The sequence below is a fragment of the Apodemus sylvaticus genome, chromosome 5 (genome assembly GCF_947179515.1).
Source record: "Apodemus sylvaticus chromosome 5, mApoSyl1.1, whole genome shotgun sequence".
Taxonomy (NCBI): domain Eukaryota; kingdom Metazoa; phylum Chordata; class Mammalia; order Rodentia; family Muridae; genus Apodemus; species Apodemus sylvaticus.
In genome coordinates, this window is record NC_067476.1 from 57008800 (window position 1) to 57026427 (window position 17628).

The 17628-nt window shown below is 43.4% G+C and overlaps 2 protein-coding genes across 2 annotated transcripts in view; one reads left to right on the forward strand and one right to left on the reverse strand.

Annotated features, from left to right (window-relative positions):
* Prkra (protein activator of interferon induced protein kinase EIF2AK2) overlaps nucleotides 1–4142 on the reverse strand; it is an 18718-nt gene extending 14576 nt beyond the window's left edge. The window contains exons 1-3 of the mRNA XM_052182760.1: nucleotides 3904–4142; nucleotides 3217–3386; nucleotides 205–286 (exon numbers count right to left, since the gene is read on the reverse strand). Coding sequence (XP_052038720.1) covers nucleotides 205–286; nucleotides 3217–3386; nucleotides 3904–3968 — 317 coding nt within the window. The 5' untranslated portion in view covers nucleotides 3969–4142. The remainder of the gene's footprint in view (nucleotides 1–204; nucleotides 287–3216; nucleotides 3387–3903) is intronic.
* Nucleotides 4143–6605: 2463 nt separating this feature from the next.
* Pjvk (pejvakin) lies at nucleotides 6606–15860 on the forward strand. Its single transcript, XM_052181620.1, has 6 exons — nucleotides 6606–6816; nucleotides 7580–7775; nucleotides 8438–8579; nucleotides 12711–12828; nucleotides 14567–14665; nucleotides 15568–15860. Exons 1-6 carry the CDS (start codon nucleotides 6606–6608, stop codon nucleotides 15858–15860), a joined length of 1059 nt encoding a protein of 352 aa, XP_052037580.1.
* The last annotated feature ends 1768 nt before the right edge of the window (nucleotides 15861–17628 follow it).

Consider the following 17628-nt stretch of genomic DNA (forward strand, 5'->3'; position numbering starts at 1 on the left):
ACAGCCTTCCTTTAACAGTTAACGAGCTGATTTAATAGGCTTAAATTGTCTTTAATGGATGGCAGGCTTTCACAGATGTGGGACTTTAGAGTGAAGATATGAACAATTGTCCGCTCTGTCGTTTTTTGAGAGCATATTAACATTTTTCATCTTACCTCGGTCATGAAAATTTTGAGCTGCGGAATACAAAGAAATTTAGCTCACCAAATGCTTGCATTGGCTTTCAAAATGTTTATGGCGGCCTCTGCAGCTCTATGCTTCGCTAGCTTCTTACTCGTACCTTCGCCTGAATTAAGATGGGAGAAAAAAGTTCTCAGTCTCTGTGAACAAGTGTGGGGTTCATAGCTGTTACCATCATGCAAAAAACCGAAGTCACCACGCATGCGCGCTCGATCCTGAAACCATCTACAGCATAGTCACCACGTATGCTCGCTCAGTCCTGAAACCATCCACAACATAGTCACCACGTATGCTCGCTCGGTCCTGAAACCATCCACAACATAGTCACCACGCATGCTCGCTCGATCCTGAAACCTCCCACTTATACATGCAGTTGTGTTAGTAAAACTCTTAGCACATGATGTTGACACATTAAAGCCAGTTTTAAAAGTGCTACTTATTTGAGTTTATGCATATCCGTATAAAACACTATTACCATATCAAATATGTGTATTATATAAAATGGTAATAAGCTAGACCCTATCACACCTCCTGAAGAAACAGAACTCAGCGTTTTGTTCTTCCTTTATTCCTAGACAGAAAAGAAATTCTTCTCCGAAGCAGCCCCTGACTGCCCCTGTTCAAGCGAAGCAGGCAAGATTACACATGGAGTGAGACAGAGAAGGGTAAGGTAAAGCTGGCGTCACAAGTCTTCCACACAATCTGTAGAGCTGACGTGGGTAGACAAGGAGAGGATGCAGGAAACTGACATACATCTTCATTTCAGCTGCCACAGAAGGTAAACGATGAAGTCCATCTTCTCTTTGAGTTCAAATCCTCAAACTCATGGAAAATGTTTTCAAGTATGACCCTCAAGTATCAGGACACAGAGCTCAATACTGTCTTATCTACTAAAACAGACACTTGGGATCTGGCACAAGGCTAAACACAATCTCTTGTCCTCTAGGACTGAGAGGCAAATGTCTGTGAACAGATAGCTGAAATACAAAGGGCATATTATAACAAGCCTCAGTTCAAGCAGTAGGGAGGCAGGCAACAGGATCATCAGCTTGCCATGTCTGGCCATGCAATCGCTCCTATTCAGAAGGCTGAGGCAGGAGGATTGAGACTTAGGGGTTAGCTTGATGGGAATAAGCTCGACCCTATCACACCTATCCCCACCAGACACTGTGTTGAAACAAACAAACAGCAGCTTATCTACTTTTGGAGATACTCGGGAAGTTTTTATGGAGGAAGGGGAACTAATAGAAGACAAGTCATATGAGAAGGCGCCAAAGAACACCACGGACAGAGGAGTATCTGCAAATGTATCTGCAAACGGTTGGTTCAGGGCAACACAGCACACAGTGTTCTCAAGGCCCCGAAGAGCTGAAAATGAATAAACCCTGTGAGCTTGATAAGCGGGATTCTGGGGTGCAGGAAGAATGGGTGGCTAAGAGTATTGTACATCTGTCCTTTGCAAACGTCTGTGTGTGTCAGAATTGCCAGGGAAGGTCTTCTTAGAGCATATACTCTAATCTCACCACCTGGGAAGCGCCTGATGATCTGCATTCCTACCAAGTGCCCGTGCGAGGTACTGAGGCTTCTTCCTGACATCGGAAGAAGCTTGTATATCATGGGAGCAAGTTCGGGTTTGTTTTGAAAGTTTGTATGATAGGGGAGATCACTAAATGGACTGCAAAGAGAGAGGGAGAGAGAGAGAGAGAGAGAGAGAGAGAGAGATTTGAATGCTAGAAAAAGCATTCAGAGTTAGGCAATGGTGGTTCATACCTATAAACCTTTGGGAGGCTGAGGCAAGATAAAAAAATAAAAAATCAAGGTCAGGTTGGGCTACAGTCTCTGCTTCAAAACTGCAACTAAGAACTAAGGGGAAAATGGCTTTTTTTTTCTTGAACACGCCTCCCAAATATTTGAAAAATGACCAGCTAAAGTAATAATTCAATTCTAACTTTGTGGATTTCTATAAGGAAACTTCCAGTGCATACCTACAACCCATCTGCTACACACACACACAAATTTAAAAAGCTTCAGTTTTTTGAAGTTACTCCAATGGATAGAAGCAACCTCAGTTCCCCATGTTTGAATATATGATATGCTCAGACAGTGGAACTTGAGCTTTTCCAAATTTTTCTTTGTATATTTACAAATTAAACTATTCAACAGTTTTTATGTTTTCAACTAAATAGATATATAAGAAAATAATGTCCAGGGTTACAAATGGCAACTCTAGTAATAACCATTTTCTCGGGCTCAGACTGAAAGAAGGCATGAATTTGAACTTTAAAACTTCATTGTTGTGTAACCTTGGGCATGTGGCTTATGAAAAGGTCTTTAAAGTTGCTACTTCATGGCCAGGTAGTGGTGGCACATGCCTGTAATCCCAGCACTCTTCGAGGCAGAGTTCAAGGCCAGCCTAGTCTACAGAGTTAGCTCCAGGTCAGCCAGGGCTATACAGAGAAGCTAAGTTGCTACTTCATGAATAAAAAAGGGGAAACAATTTTATACAAAATACCTATACTGTATCTAGAACTAGAAGTGACTGTGCACTGCAGCTTGGAGGGATACAATATGGGAGTTTTCTACCTTTCCCTCATTTTTCACACACAGACTCAAGTGTGGTGCCTAGAATACAAAGTTCCAGGTGTGTCCATAAAAAGGGAAATGTGGAAAATTCTGACGCCATGCCCACTAGCCTCCGCATTGGTAACTTGGTAACTTTGAAAGGCGATAGTACCCACAGACTTAGCTATCGGAGCTCCAAGAATATTTCCAGTTTTTAATTCTTAAGAGTAACTTTAGCCGGCTTCCCAGGTATAGGTAAAAGTGTGTGGGATACTTGGAGTCTCTGAGCTTTCTTACATCTTAGCAAGACAAAATTAGGGAGCGAAACAAATGAAGTTGATCCTGGAGTCTTGTCTTCAGAGTACACTCTCACAGCCGTCTTAATTAAAAAGGCACTTTTCCTTACAGAAAAGCAATACAGAATCAGGACCTCCAATCCACATGGTCATGGGGGGAAATTAACTGCATACAGACCTGTGCAAGTTATGTCACCAACGGTTACTCTGAAGGTGAAAGTGGGCACGTGTACTTGCACATCGGATCTTTCACATTCATAAACTGGAATGTTCTTGGTCTTCATGCCGTATTCGTGCAATACCTGAATCGGTGTTTTCCCAGGCTTAGCTGTTATCATCTTGCCCAAACTGCAAAAGCCAGAAAGAAAAAAAAAAACGTATACTTTGCATGTCAAAGCTGAAAGGGAAGCAAAAGCATCCACTTGTCAGTTTTGACAGTCACAAATGGTGACCAAAAGGTTCTGCAGCTCCCCAGAAGCCAGGGTCAGTGGCAAGGCCTGGGAACACACCTGTCCCCGGGCGCTGCAGCCCAAGGAGGAGAGTGGAGAGGTCTGTATAGAGAACTTGAGAGTGGTGGGAAGGATGCTGAAAGAAACCGGGTGGGCTTGGACACAGCAGGCTAGATCAAGGGTGCACCTGGGTCTGCGCTGCAATGCTGATCAAATCCTTCGGATCCGCTAGCCTCCTAGGGTCACCAGAGGGGCGGGGCGCGCAGCAGACCCCCCAGGGCCCGGAGGGCGGACCCAGCGCCACGCCAGGGGAGGGAGGGAGCTTTACCCAGAATGCTGCCCGACAGCCGGCTCCCCGCCCCTGCCCCGCTGCCCACCCGTCCTGGGCCTTGCGGCCTCGACGGCCCAGCGCTGACCTGAAGGTCCCGCTGTCCTCGCGCTGCAGCGGCGGGGCCTCGGCACGATGCCTGCTATGGGACATGGCGAGAAGGGACGGCTGGCCACAGCAATCGAGAGAAGTGCGGATCTGGGTCCTCCCTCTCCACGTCGGCCAGTTCCCGAGAGGAGCGTGCCCGCGCTGCCGCTTGGACTCCCCTCTGATCGCTGCCTGCCTCCCTCCAGCGAAGGGACAGGCAGAGAGGGAAGAAGAGGCGGGGCCTCGGCGCGGAAGAGCCCACCACACCCCCTCTCTGCCCAGCCCTCTGCCCCGCCCCTCCCTGCCATTCTCAGTCCCTCGATGTTCCTGCTCGGCTTTGCCACACTGCTCTGTCCTTTCCTGGTTCCCCGGGCCCCGCCCCCTCTGCCAAGTTTCTGTCCTTCCCAGCTACAGCCCGCGCCCTAGTTGGGTTCCCAGAGCTTCTCAGCGCCAGGCCCCGCCCCTCCTGCGGTCTGGCTCCGCCCTCTCTGCCAGTCCCGGCTCTTCCCAGCTTCTGCGAGCGCCCCCGCTCCGCTTCCAAAGCTTCTGAGCGCCCGGCCCCGCCTCTCATCCCTGTAGGCCCCGCCTCTCTGCCTGTCCTGGCTCTTCCCAGCTCCTGCCTGCACCCCGCTGTTTCCGCGAGTTTCCCCTCCCGCCTTTAGTGGTGCAGAGCCTCAGTCCTTTGTCCTTAGAGGGAGGCGGCTCCTTCTCGGCGAAAAAGCTTGTTGTAGGCCACGAGCCTAGCACGTTTGAGGAGCAAGGAAGAAAGATTAAGGGTTGGACTACTTTAAGAAAGATTTGAAAATTCGAATGCTAAATTGCTAAGAAAATTCCGGATCTTGACCCTGAAACTTGAGACCCCAGAGGGTCTGCTAAGGGGCAACAGGCCATCCTGGGATGATGATAGTTTAAGAGCCCTGGATCCCTGGGCCTACTGCTGCCTGGCGGGCTCTTGTGGCCTGCAGGCTTAGGATAATGGTTCTCATCCTTCCTGATGCTGTGACCCTTTAATACAGTTCCTCATGTTGTGGCGAACCCCCCCTCCCCCAACCAGAATATTATTTCTTGCTACTTCATTTCTGTAGTTTTGCTGCTATAATGCAACCCCAGGCGGGTTGCAACCCACAGATTTAGAATCTCTGCTTTGGGAGCATGTAGGATCCCCAAGGAGATGCTGGAGGTAGAATGCTTAGCAAGGATATTTAGACCAGATTGCTCTTCTGGCCAACCTGTGCAATGGTGAGTGATGATGTTAACCTGGAACGCTCCACCTTCTGAGTGTGTTGTGGATGTGTCAGACAGCGCCACAGAGAGTCTTAGAAGTTTGTAAACAACTTGCACAGTGGCTCCTGTGTTTACTTGATGCTCTAGAACTGAATTCTAGCAATGTTCTCACGTAGAGATTCCTACAAGTTTTTTTTTTTTTTTTTTTGTAATGGAATTTTTAGGTTGGTGTACAAAAGTATTTGTTCTGTGAAGGAAATTTGTTTTGGTTGTATGAGAGCCCAAATACTGGGAAGCAAGAAAAAAAAATCCAGAATTGAACCAAATTGAACTGTACTGGGGCTCGGGTTAAGCCTAATCCCTTTTTCATTTCTGCATACGGTACATGGGTTACAATCCAATAATGCTATTACACTTATGTGTTAATGAATATCATATTGTAACAACCACAGAGACACTCAAAATATAGCAACCACCTAGGTAGGGCCATACAATACAGTATAGGTTTGTTTCTAGAATTTAATTTAAATGGGACCACAAAAATTCCTTGACAATAAGCCAAAACTCTATATAACTATTTTCATAGGTGGAGTAATTGGATGATTGGATAACAGTGAGCAACAAAAAGGAGGTAAAATTCAGCAGGGCTCTATCAGTGGATATAGTCTGAACCATCAGTCTCAGAGTTAGAGCCTTCCATGGTAGTTTTTACTATGTAATGTAAAAGTAACTAAAAGCTTCAATACCCTATAGAGATCTGCATCCAATTCTTTCTCCATAGTCTGTGAATTGATATTTGGTATTAAACACATAGTTTCATAAAGCATACAAAATCCCGGATGAGAGAAATGATCAGGTAAGGATCTGTACACTATGAAGGTTCAAAAAGTACTTTTCTGCTGCCAAAATTCACCTGGACTTGTGAAGGAATTCCTCTTGGATGATGGCCACTGCAGATCATACCCAGGCCTAATGTTAGGGCCCATTTGTACCATCTCCTGTTGGACTTCGTGCCTCTTTCCAGCTGACTTATTGCTTGCGGCAAAGCCCTCTCAACTGTCCTCTCCTCAAGGACATTGGCAGTATGTTTGAATTAGTTCTCTCTCTCTCTCTCTCTCTCTCTCTCTATATATATATATATATATATATATATATATATATATACACACACACACACATATATATATGTGTATATATATTAGTTCTGTAGACTGTCATTCCCAGTTAGACTTGCTTTGGGTGTATCATTTACACCACCATCTATTATTCATTGCCCGAGTTCATGAAGGGAGGTGCTGGTGCTGTTGTGAATTGCGCACCTGCAAACTACTTGGTGAGCGTGCGCTTCAGAGTTCTAACCTGCCGAACTGTATTTAACATTAATCAAGGCTTAGTTTGGTGTCTGATTCTCTTCTTCTTCAAAAAAAAAAAATGGGTTCGTTGGCTGAGGGTCGTGGTTGATGGCATCTTGATATTAATATGTTTGCTGCTGCCACCAAGAGCTTTGTTAAGCAAGTTGGAGATGGAGGGAGATTAGTTCCCGTCCCCAGCCTCAGCGAAGCTGACAGGTACCAGCCCCTGAGTCTGGTGGTGAAAAAGAAGCGGTGTTTTCTGTTTCCCAGATACAAATTCACATCCACGCCTTTCACACTTAAAGATATTCTCCTGGGAGACCGAGAAATTTCAGCTGGTAAGTTTAAATGTTTGGGAGTGACTCCTGATGGCATTATATCATTAAAAACCTAACAGGTTGTATGGATTAATTATATTAATAATACACATTTTAAGGATAAATTAAATTTTATGTGGCAATAATATCATTAAGGTGAACAATGCTTAAGTCATTATAATTTCAAATCTCTTATTGCTTAATTTTAAGATCAATTATAAGTTGTTTTTAACTAAATGGTCTTAGAAAAATGATGTACTTTGACCTGTTTAATATGGGATATTACTGGGTCTTATGATTTCACATGATTAAATAAATGAAAGTAATTTGAATTATTTTGCAGTTTATTACAATAGGTAAACTCAGTTTTTTTTTAAAATGTGGGTACTGAGAGGTTGAACTTGAATTTTCCTGCTTACAAACAAGCACTTTAACAATTGAACCATCTCCCAACACTGAAATAAAAATTTGAAACTAGATTATAAAACAGGCATGATAGCCAGTCATTGTTATGGATATTTCTCTTTCTTTCGACTATCCAATAGATCTTTAATGATGTATATGTACTCTGTTGTATGAATGGAGAATATGAGCTCCTGTTAAGTATTCTATCATTTCTTTCTGTAGTAAAATTGTCTGAAAAGCTACTTTCCATACAATTTGAAATTCTGATTAATTAATGTTTGGGCCAAAGAATTTTTTAGTCATGTTAACATGATAATACCTCAAGTCTATGTAAGATGAATTTGAGACATTTAAAAAATATTAAGTTTCTTCTCCTAAGGGATTTCATCTTATCAGTTGCTGAATTATGAAGACGAGTCAGATGTCTCCCTCTATGGCCGGCGAAGCAACCATATTGTGAACGATGTTGGGATTAATGTTACTGGATCTGATTCCATCGCAGTCAAAGCGTCATTTGGTGTCGTGACCAAACATGAGGTGGAAGTATCGACACTACTCAAGGAGATTACTGCACGGTCAGTATAACTGCACGGTCAGTACGACTGCACGGTCAGTACGATGGGCCTGATACACTGCAGTGTGCTCCTCAGAGGATTGAACTGCATCGCCTGCACTGCAAAGAAGGCTTAAGATGCTTTGGTTCTGCTTTACAAGTTTATAAATTTATATGTGTGTGTGTGTGTATGCATGTATATATATATATATATACATATACATATATATATATATTCATTTGGAAGACTACCTGTTAGCAGCTAGTTACTACCCTTACTCAATCAAAAACCATTTGATAAATATTTTCGGTTGTTTCATTAAAGAAAATTCACTACATAGTCAGTTCAAGTCCATCTTGGGCAAATTATTGGGATTCTGTCTCAAACTAAAATCAAAATAAAGAGGAAGTGGGTGGTAGGGAGGTGACTCAGAGATAGTGTGCTTGCCTAGTGTGCACAAAGCCTGGGGTCAGTCCCTGGTTCTACAAAACTAAACAAGAACAAGAAAAACAACTGAAGGGAGAGGTAAATGGGTGATTTTGTTTGTATTTTCTGATTTTTGTTAACACCTCCCTCAATGCACACATGCAGTTAGGACGGACCTCGAATAACACCAACTGGACCTTCAGTTCTGTATGATCACGTATTAGTGCATCTTATGCACGTATCTTCTTTTATTCTAGAAAAATTAACTTTGACCACAGTTTGATCCGCCAATCAAGGAGCAGCAGGAAAGCCGTGCTGTGCGTGGTCATGGAGAGCATCAGGACCACACGCCAGTGTTCTCTGTCAGTGCACGCTGGGATTCGGGGGGAAGCCATGCGGGTAAGGTACACTCAGGGCTTCACTAGCTAACTACACAGTTACTGTGGAGTTTAAGAAAAAATTACTCATAATAGGTTTGTGCCTTTCATCAAAGGCAGGCAAAAAGTGGGCCTCAGTTGTGTAGGGCTTCACTCTGGAGTGGTTTACTTCAGAATAAGGAACCAACCAAAGCAACTTGGGTTCTAACCGTGTGTACTACAATACAAAGTAATCACTAATCCTTGTGAATTTATGTATGTACTGGAATCTCTCCAATTAAATATTGCTTCGGTGTTATATTAACTGTTTTCTTTATGTAGCCCTGGCTGTCCTGGAACTTGCTCTGTAGACCAGGCTGGCCTTAAACTCAGATATCTTTCTGCCTCTGTCTCCTGAGTGTGTGTGCCACATTGCCTCAGTTTTGATTTTATTTTTAAGAAATTCTATTTATGCCGGGCGGTGGTGGCACATGCCTTTAATCTCAGCACTTGGGAGGCAGAGGCAGGCGGATTTCTGAGTTCGAGGCCAGCCTAGTCTACAGAATAAGTTCCAGGACAGCCAGGGCTACACAGAGAAACCCTGTCTCGAAACAAACAAACAAACAAACAAAACCCCAAAAAACAAAACAACAACAAAAAAAAAGAGATTCTATTCATACTTAATTTTTTAAAGTTGAGGTTTTAGCTAATTTTTTTCTCATTTATTTATTTACTGCTGTGTGTGTGTGTGTGTGTAAGTGCACATGTGCCACAGTGTGCATGTTGAAGTCAAAGGACGAATTGTGGGACTCAGTTTTCTCCTTTCACACATGTATCACAGTGAGTAAAACCAAGTGGTCAGGAATTGTGGCAAGTGCAGCACTGAATCTATATTTTTCATTAAATATTATATTTAGTTTTCCTAATTAACATTATCAATAACCAAATAGACTTCGTTTCCTGTTAAGTCCTGTTAAGAGTTGTTAACTGGGAATGGAGAGATGGCTAGAAAGTTAAGAGAACTGGGTGCTTTTTCTAAGAGACCCAGATTTGGTTTCTAGCATCTGCATGGTGGCTCCTAATTGGCTGTAACTGCAGTTCCAGGGGTTCTGATGCCCTCTTCTGGCCTCTGCAGGCACTGCACATACATGGTGCATCTATTATGTGCATGTAGGCACTCACACATACACATATAATAAAAATAAATAAATCTTTAGAAAGTCAAAAAATAGAAAACTATTCATATTGTTAATCCTTACTGACTTGTGACACCTAGTAATTATTTGGTAGGATTAAAGCCAACTGTCAGGTGACAGTAAAGAAAACGAAATTATGCTATTTGTAGGAAAGTGAGTAGAACTGGAAGTTTTCAGTGAAATAAGCCAGAGTCAGACAAATATTGCATATTTTCTCTCATATGTAGAACTGAGCTTTAAAGGTATGTGTGTGTGTGTGTATGTGCGTGTGTATGTACGCGCACGTTTATGTGTGTGCATTATGTGTTTCTGTGCAGATCATGACAACTACAAAAGGGGAGGAAGAGATTGTGGGGAAGGTAACAGGGTAAATGTGACATGAAAATGGCAGGGAGGGTGATGTGAGGGGTGGAGACCAGTGTGGAGGAGGAAAGGAGAAGGTGGTGACATGACGGAGGACACATTAGAACAACACACATGATACACACAGTCATTATGAATGCAGTGAGCTGAATACCTTTTACATTTTTAAAGTGGGATGTGGGATGTGGGATGCCTCTGCCTGTAAGGTTATGTAGGACCTCCTTTTGGGGAGACCCAATAGCGTACACCCAAGGAAACGTGAGAGACTGACTTGATGCAAAAGCATGAGGTAGTTTATTATCAGAACTCTGGGCGGATACATATCTCACACAGGAGACAGAGGAGTCGACCCTGAGGCTCAAAAGTTAGGGGTTTATATAGGAAAAGTCAGGGGGGTTCTCAGGGGGATTTGGCGCGGTTACACGTGATTTGCTGATTCAAACATTGGCGGGGGATTCTGGCGCACAGGGTGGGTTTTTTGGCATACGTGCAGATCGGGCTGTCAGCAATGTAGGAGGGCGGTTTATTTTTGTTAGCAGGAAGGTCACTTTGACATTAGTAAACTGCATCCAAGGGACAGGAGACAGGAGACTCCAGTCCAGATAGTGTATGACCCATAGGAGTTTTCCCAGGCATGCCCCTTATCTTTTATGGCCAGTCTGTTTGTGGAATGGCTCAACCACAACCTTGCTTCAAGCTTGCCCGGCGTGCCCGGGCTCTAAGTCTGCTTGCTGCCTCAACTATGGATTCTGAAAAGTCCCAACTCCTTCAGTTAGTGGCTGTGCAAGTGAGAGGACCTGAGTTTGAGCTAACCACATGAAAGCTACGAATTGCAGTGTGGACTGTGATTCTAGCAGGAAGGAGATGACAGAGAGAGGACAGTCCCTGGGGCTTGCTGGCCTGCTGATGACGTTGCCCAGTCATTGAGCTTCATGCTGAGCTCAAAAATACATACATACATACATACATACATACATACATACATACATACATACATAAAGGAGAGTGATAGAGGGAAATCCTTAAGGTTGACCTCTGGCTTCCACATTCATCCATACATATGTGATCATGTACGCCCATGCATGTGCACACACACACATGCACATACACACATATGCACATACATATCCACACACATGTACACACATGCACACACACATGCATACACACATGTACACACATGCACACACACATGCATACACACATGTACACACATGCACACACATGCACACCGAAAAGAAAGAATGAGAAAGAGAAAAAACATCTCAGAAGTTGGGAATAGACAGGTGTCAGCAAGGGCTCAATCCGTGGGAACAATGTTGTTGCTGGATAGGATTGGTGGCCTGTGGCACAGCATAATGAATATAATTAACAATGTATTATATTTCTTAGACTGGTGTAATATAAAATGAAGTTTATTTTGGGGCATGAGAAGGGAGTGTGGGAAAGAAAGGGAACAGAGAGAGAAAGAAGGGAAGAGACTGTCTGAAAACATGCGGAGGAGGGTGGGGAGGGGGGAGAAGATAGGGAAGGAGTGAGAGGGAAGGAAGGAGAAAGAGAGAGGGAGAGGGAGAAGGAGAGGGAGGAGGAGAGGGAGGGAGAGGGGGAGAGGAGAGAGCAAGCTTGAGCACGCCTGTGAGCACAGTCCTTTTATAGTAAGCCAGGTTCATACCTGGAGGTTGCTAGGTAACTGTTGGGAGGGGCCTAGGAAAAATGCTAACAAAAGGAATGTTTCATGATAAAGACACAGTGAAGGTTTAAGGCAGTGGATTAATGTGTTCCCTTAATTAAATACGTTGATCACTGTCCACCGTGCATTGATTGCACCAAGCAGCACATTGCCTCTCATAGGTGTTTAGAATATGGTGTGTTGATAATTCACAAAAGAAAAAAAAAAAAAACACCTGTTATAAATAAACGGACCAGGGCCCTCAATGGCTAGAGATCTTGCTGCTCAAAACTGGTGACTTGAGTTCAATTCCCCAGGACCCGTGATAGAAAGAGAAGAGTGATTCCATAACGTCGTCTCCTGATCTCCGCATACAGCACCCTGAGCACATTATATCTTAAAAAATACAGGTGTAAGTGGTCATCTTCTCAGTCCTCTCCAGTTGCAATTTAACATATTACATATGATCTATGTAAGATGACCAAGACTTTCAACAATACTAAATTCCTTTTCATAATGATCTCTCAGTTGTATCCATCACTTCGTTATGAGGGCTCTGTTCAGAATCTATATTCAGATATCTCCAACTTCTGATCAGCATCTGTCTCAGGGGCACAAGCTGAAATGTTTACTTGATGGTAGCCATTCTGGTGACTGGGAAAGCTGGTGATGGCTGTGGGGCTTCTGATGGTGAGGCTGAAAGAAAAGGGTTTACTGCAGGAACACAACAGCGAGACTGATCATTGGCTTCAATCCTAATGTGAGAAAGCTGAACGGTCCCTCGCATAGACCACACTTGCGTCTCCATGATAAAACTTAATGTAGTTGGACAGCTCTTGGGTTGTGGTTTGTTTGGGTGGGATTATGGGAAGTTTGTTTCTCCAAAGAGCTACCCTGCCCTGCTATGCTCTGTAATGATGCTATTTTATCTGTTTCTTTACTGTAGTTTCATTTTATGGATGAACAGAATCCCAAGGGGAGGGAAAAGGCTATTGTTTTCCCAGCACACACAACTATAGCTTTCAGTGTTTTTGAGCTCTTCATCTACCTGGATGGTGCCTTCGGTGAGTAACAGATACTCCTAAAAGCTCGAACAATTGTATTTTGAGGGAGAATGTAATAGCAATGAAGTCCTTCCTCTTCCTTCTTTCCTCCCTTCCCACACTCCCTCCCTCCTTTCTCTCTCCCCTCTCATTTTATGATTATAGAAGTAGGATACACACACACACACACACACACACACAGAGAGATGTAGATACAGATACAGGTACAGGTATAGATATAGATATAGTATGGTCAGTCTTACACTAGGGTGAAGCGGCTGGGAAAACTTCCCCCTCCCACTTTCCCAGCACCTCCTTTGTGCTTCTTAGCAAAGGCTCCGTACTGCCCCATTTACAGTTATAGATTGGGAATGAAACAAGGTTCATTGACAAAATATGCCTTAGCTTGTGGGAAGGGTAATAAATGACTTTTAATAGATAGCTTGTTGAAGTGGTAAAAAAGAAATCTGAGGCAATAGTAAGATGCCTCAGCTCAGTGTCTAGTGCCCAAACAGCTGGTATTAATTAATTTTTATATGTTTAGACATAACTTTCTAGCTGCACACTTGCTTAAAAATAACAATAAAAATCCAATCTAGTATTTATATACACATATATATTGTATACATATATACATATAGTATATATATGTATATATATATACTTTAGTTTTATATATATAATACCCTGACCTTTAGTATATACCCTAACCCTAACCATATATATGTGTGTGTGTGTGTATTCTTGCATATATCCCACAGGCTATAGTTTAGCAGTCATCACTAAGGAAAGATTTCCCATTGCTAGAGGTACAATTATATGTTTCTTATAGTATGCTTACACCAGAGAACATTTTTATTTGCATGTACATCTGCCAATTATAGCCAAAATTTATCCTTTCAAAGGCCATAATATTGGTTGAGTTAAAATGACACATCATCTTGTTTATGACATTTATAATCTGTGAATAGAATTAAAAAACAGTGCAAAAAATCTTCAAAAAGTATATTACATTTTATATCACATATACACCACACACACACACACACACACACACACACACACACACACACACACACCAAGTACTTCTTCCTCTGCAGTTACCATCTTGCATGGTAGCAGTGCACCTCGCTGTAGCTTTCCACATTTCACGGGACTTTAAAGCTGTATTCTAAGTAAACCCACCCCTGAACCCTGTAACTGCTGGGTTTTGCAGTCCCACTGACTGTAGGCAGGGGTATAAATTGCCATCCATCAAAATGGAATCTTGGCCATGAGAACATTTTTGGCCTTCCATTTCCAGGAAGTTACACTAAAGATATCCTGGGACATATGTACAGTGATCAAGGAAAAGGTTCTTTAGTTTCTAGTAGCAAAATATTGGGAACATCCTGGGAGGACCCATGAGTACAACAGAGGGACCAAACCATGATGAGTAGGCAGCTCTGGGCATGCATCTCTGAAGGATGTTTTAAAGAGCCGTGCATGCTATGGAGTTGTTTCTGGAAGCGTGTACAAGCCTGTACACCAGAGCTCCTAAGCATACACAAGGCCTGTACCAGATAGGCTGGGTACAGGGTGGGTAGAGACATGTCACTGTGTGGTTTTAATCTCTGAATTTAGTACTTATATCTTTTCCTCAAATGTGTAGTTTAGGTTTATTAAAATAAACTCTTTGAATTGCATGCTTGATAACTTCTATCACCTATGAAATACTCAATAAGATGCAGTTGTTATAATTTCTCAAATTTGTTTGTAGACATTTGTGTCACATCAGTGTCAAAAGGAGGATTTGAAAGGGAAGAAACGACAACCTTTGCCGTGTTCTACAGACTGAGAAATATACTCTTTGAAAGAAGTATGTCTGCAAATTTCATAATATCTTGGTCTTTAATAGCTGAGTAGTATTCCATCGCGCAGATGTACCATAGCTTCTTTATCCGTGCTTCAGTTGAGGGGCATCCAGGGTCTGTCCATCTTTTGGCTATTACAAATAAAGTTGCTATGAACATAATTGAACAAGTGTCCCTATGGTATGGTCGGGCATCTTCTGGGTATCTGCCTCAGAGCGGTACAGCTGGGTCCTGGGTAGAACTCTTCCCAAGTTTCTGAGAAACCGCCAAATTGATTTCCAGAGAGGTTGTACAAGTTTGCACTCCCACGGCCCTCCCCCTCCCTCCACAGTCTCTCCCGCATGCGCAGTCACTTGAGTTTCCGTTCTGGTGCGTGTAAGATGGAATCTCAGAGTCCTTTCTACTTGGACTGCCTGGTTGGGCCTCAGTCGGGGAGGATGTACTTAGTCCTGCTGGGACTAGATGCCCCAGGGTGGGGTGGTACTCAAGGAGGGCTTCCCCTCCTCTGAGGAGAAGGGGAGGGGGTAATGGGGGGGATTTGTCATGGCAGGACTGGGAGGAGAAGAGGGAGGGAGGGAGGGCTGTGATTGGGATGTAAAGTGAATAAAAATAAATTCTTGAAGAGAGGAGCAGGGGAGGGAGAGAGGGAGGGAGGGAGGGAGGTAGGGAGGGAGGGAGGGAGGGAAGGAGGGAGAGAGACAGACAGTCAGACAGACAGACAGCTGAAGGGTATTTGGGAATGCGCTCTTCTTCCTGTACCTGCGTGTGGCTACCTACACAGTAACCGTCTGTTAACCTGTTTAAAGCCCATTTGTTTCCTGATGGATGGTTTGGACTGACACCTTTATAAACCGTTTGGGGTGCAGAGTTATTTGGACTTCTAACCCATTTCTGGTTTGTTCTGCAGACAGGAGAGTAATGGACGCCATCTCTCGTTCCCAGCTTTATCTGGATGACCTCTTTTCGGACTTCTACGACAAACCTCTCAGCATGACTGACATTTCCCTCAAGGAGGGGACTCACATCCGGGTGAACTTACTAAACCACAACATCCCTAAAGGGCCCTGCATCCTCTGCGGAATGGGGAACTTGAAAAGGGAGACAGTTTACGGCTGCTTTCAGTGTTCCGTGGATGGTGTGAAGTACGTGAGGCTTCATGCAGTCCCTTGCTTTGATATCTGGCACAAGAGAATGAAATAAAAGGGGGAAGGACTATGCTTTGTGTGAGTTTTATGTGCTACTGCGCCACAAGTCTTCCTTACATTCTTTAGGTTTGCTTGGATTTTTGATTTTAAGCAGGAGGCGCTGGGAGCGATGGCGCATGCCTGTATCCTAGCTACTCCGGAGGCTGAGACAGAAGGATCGAGTGAGTCCAGGGGTTCTGGGCTGAAGTGCACTATGCCAATCGGGTGTCTACACCAACTCCAGCATGGCCTTGGTGGGGACAGAATGACATGGTTCCTGTCCCTGGGACAAGGCCAGCAGGCGTGGGCCTCCTTATGATGTGGTCATAAGGCTTGTTTGTATAATATTGTTCATATTGTCCATGTTCCTCTGAGGAATGTCCTGTTAACATTAATGACTCCATGATAATTTGAGACTAGAGTCCAGGAGGTGAAGGTACGGCTAATGTCTCAGCAAAATGGTAAACACTGGAACCCTCAGCCTCCCTTAAGACTGTGGAAAAGAACTATAAAAACATGGGCTCAAAAATAAGTTCTCAACTATGCAAAAAATAAGGATGAATTATATGAGGGGCTTACAACCTAAAGGAACAAAGGCAACAGCATTAACGAGCCAGCTTGTCAGAAAGATACGAAAGCAGGCAGACACAAAACAAGTCTAGACACAGGTGTGGTAGAAATGATATTTCAGGGCGGGGTCCGTCCCTTCCAGTTCGTAGGTGCTAACTGAGGCAAGCAGATCTCCGAATCAGTTTGCAACATTAAAAGAAAAGGTGTTTGTTGTCTCCTAAGGATTAAGGGGCTGAGGTTTTTGGATGCTAATTCATGGGATAATCAAAAGGTAACCTGGAATAAAAAAACTGAATCGATATGTAAATAAAGAACAGGGTTTTTGTTCTGCAGGATGTGAGGCAGCCAAAAGCAATAGCAGTTGTCAAGTTTTCTTTAGTAAGAGCTGAGCCCTCTTGAGGTCTCTGGTGAGCAAAACAGCCCTTCAAGAATTTTTTCTAGTAGGGCAGTAGTGGCGCATGCCTGTAATCCCAGCACTTGGTAGGCAGAGGCAGGCAGATTTCTGAGTTCGAGGCCAGCCTGGTCTACAGAGTGAGTTCCCGGACAGCCAGGGCTATACAGAGAAATCCTGTCTCGGAAAACCACAAAACAAAAACAAAAACAAAACAAAACAAAAAACAAAAAACCCCACGGCTCTTTCAGAAAATGTTTTCTAGCGTCTATCCAGAGAAGACTGTCTGGAGTGAACATAGCTCTTTTATAATTTTTTTCTGGCTTTCTGATTTTGATCAGAAAACCAAACAATTACTTTTAGAACTTTTCTAATTATTTCTGGCTTGGTTGGAAGAGCCAAGAAATTATTATTTTTTAAATAGCAGTTTTTCTCCCAAATACCCACTCCTCTCTCAGGAGTCTGGGCCTAGCCAAGGCTGGTCCTTAGCATCCCAGGAGCAAGGGAACCACCAGGCTGCCTAAGGAGGGATGAACTGGCCCGGATGGCGGGGAAGCAGGAGGCCCTTTAGAAAACATTTCCCACCCATGAGGTGGTGATGAGATTGCCACTGTCTTCCTGTGGATTTTATGAGCTATACACTGCTTATACAAAACAAAGCTTATTACAAAATTCAAAGACAGGCACTCCTCTCACAAATCTGTCCATTTCTTCTGAACCATCTGGGAATCAGTGTATCCTTTTCACTAGCTTTTTATATAATTCATATTTGCTCTAAATAGAAATTTTATGTTTAATCACTTCTTAGTTCAACAGTTAAAGA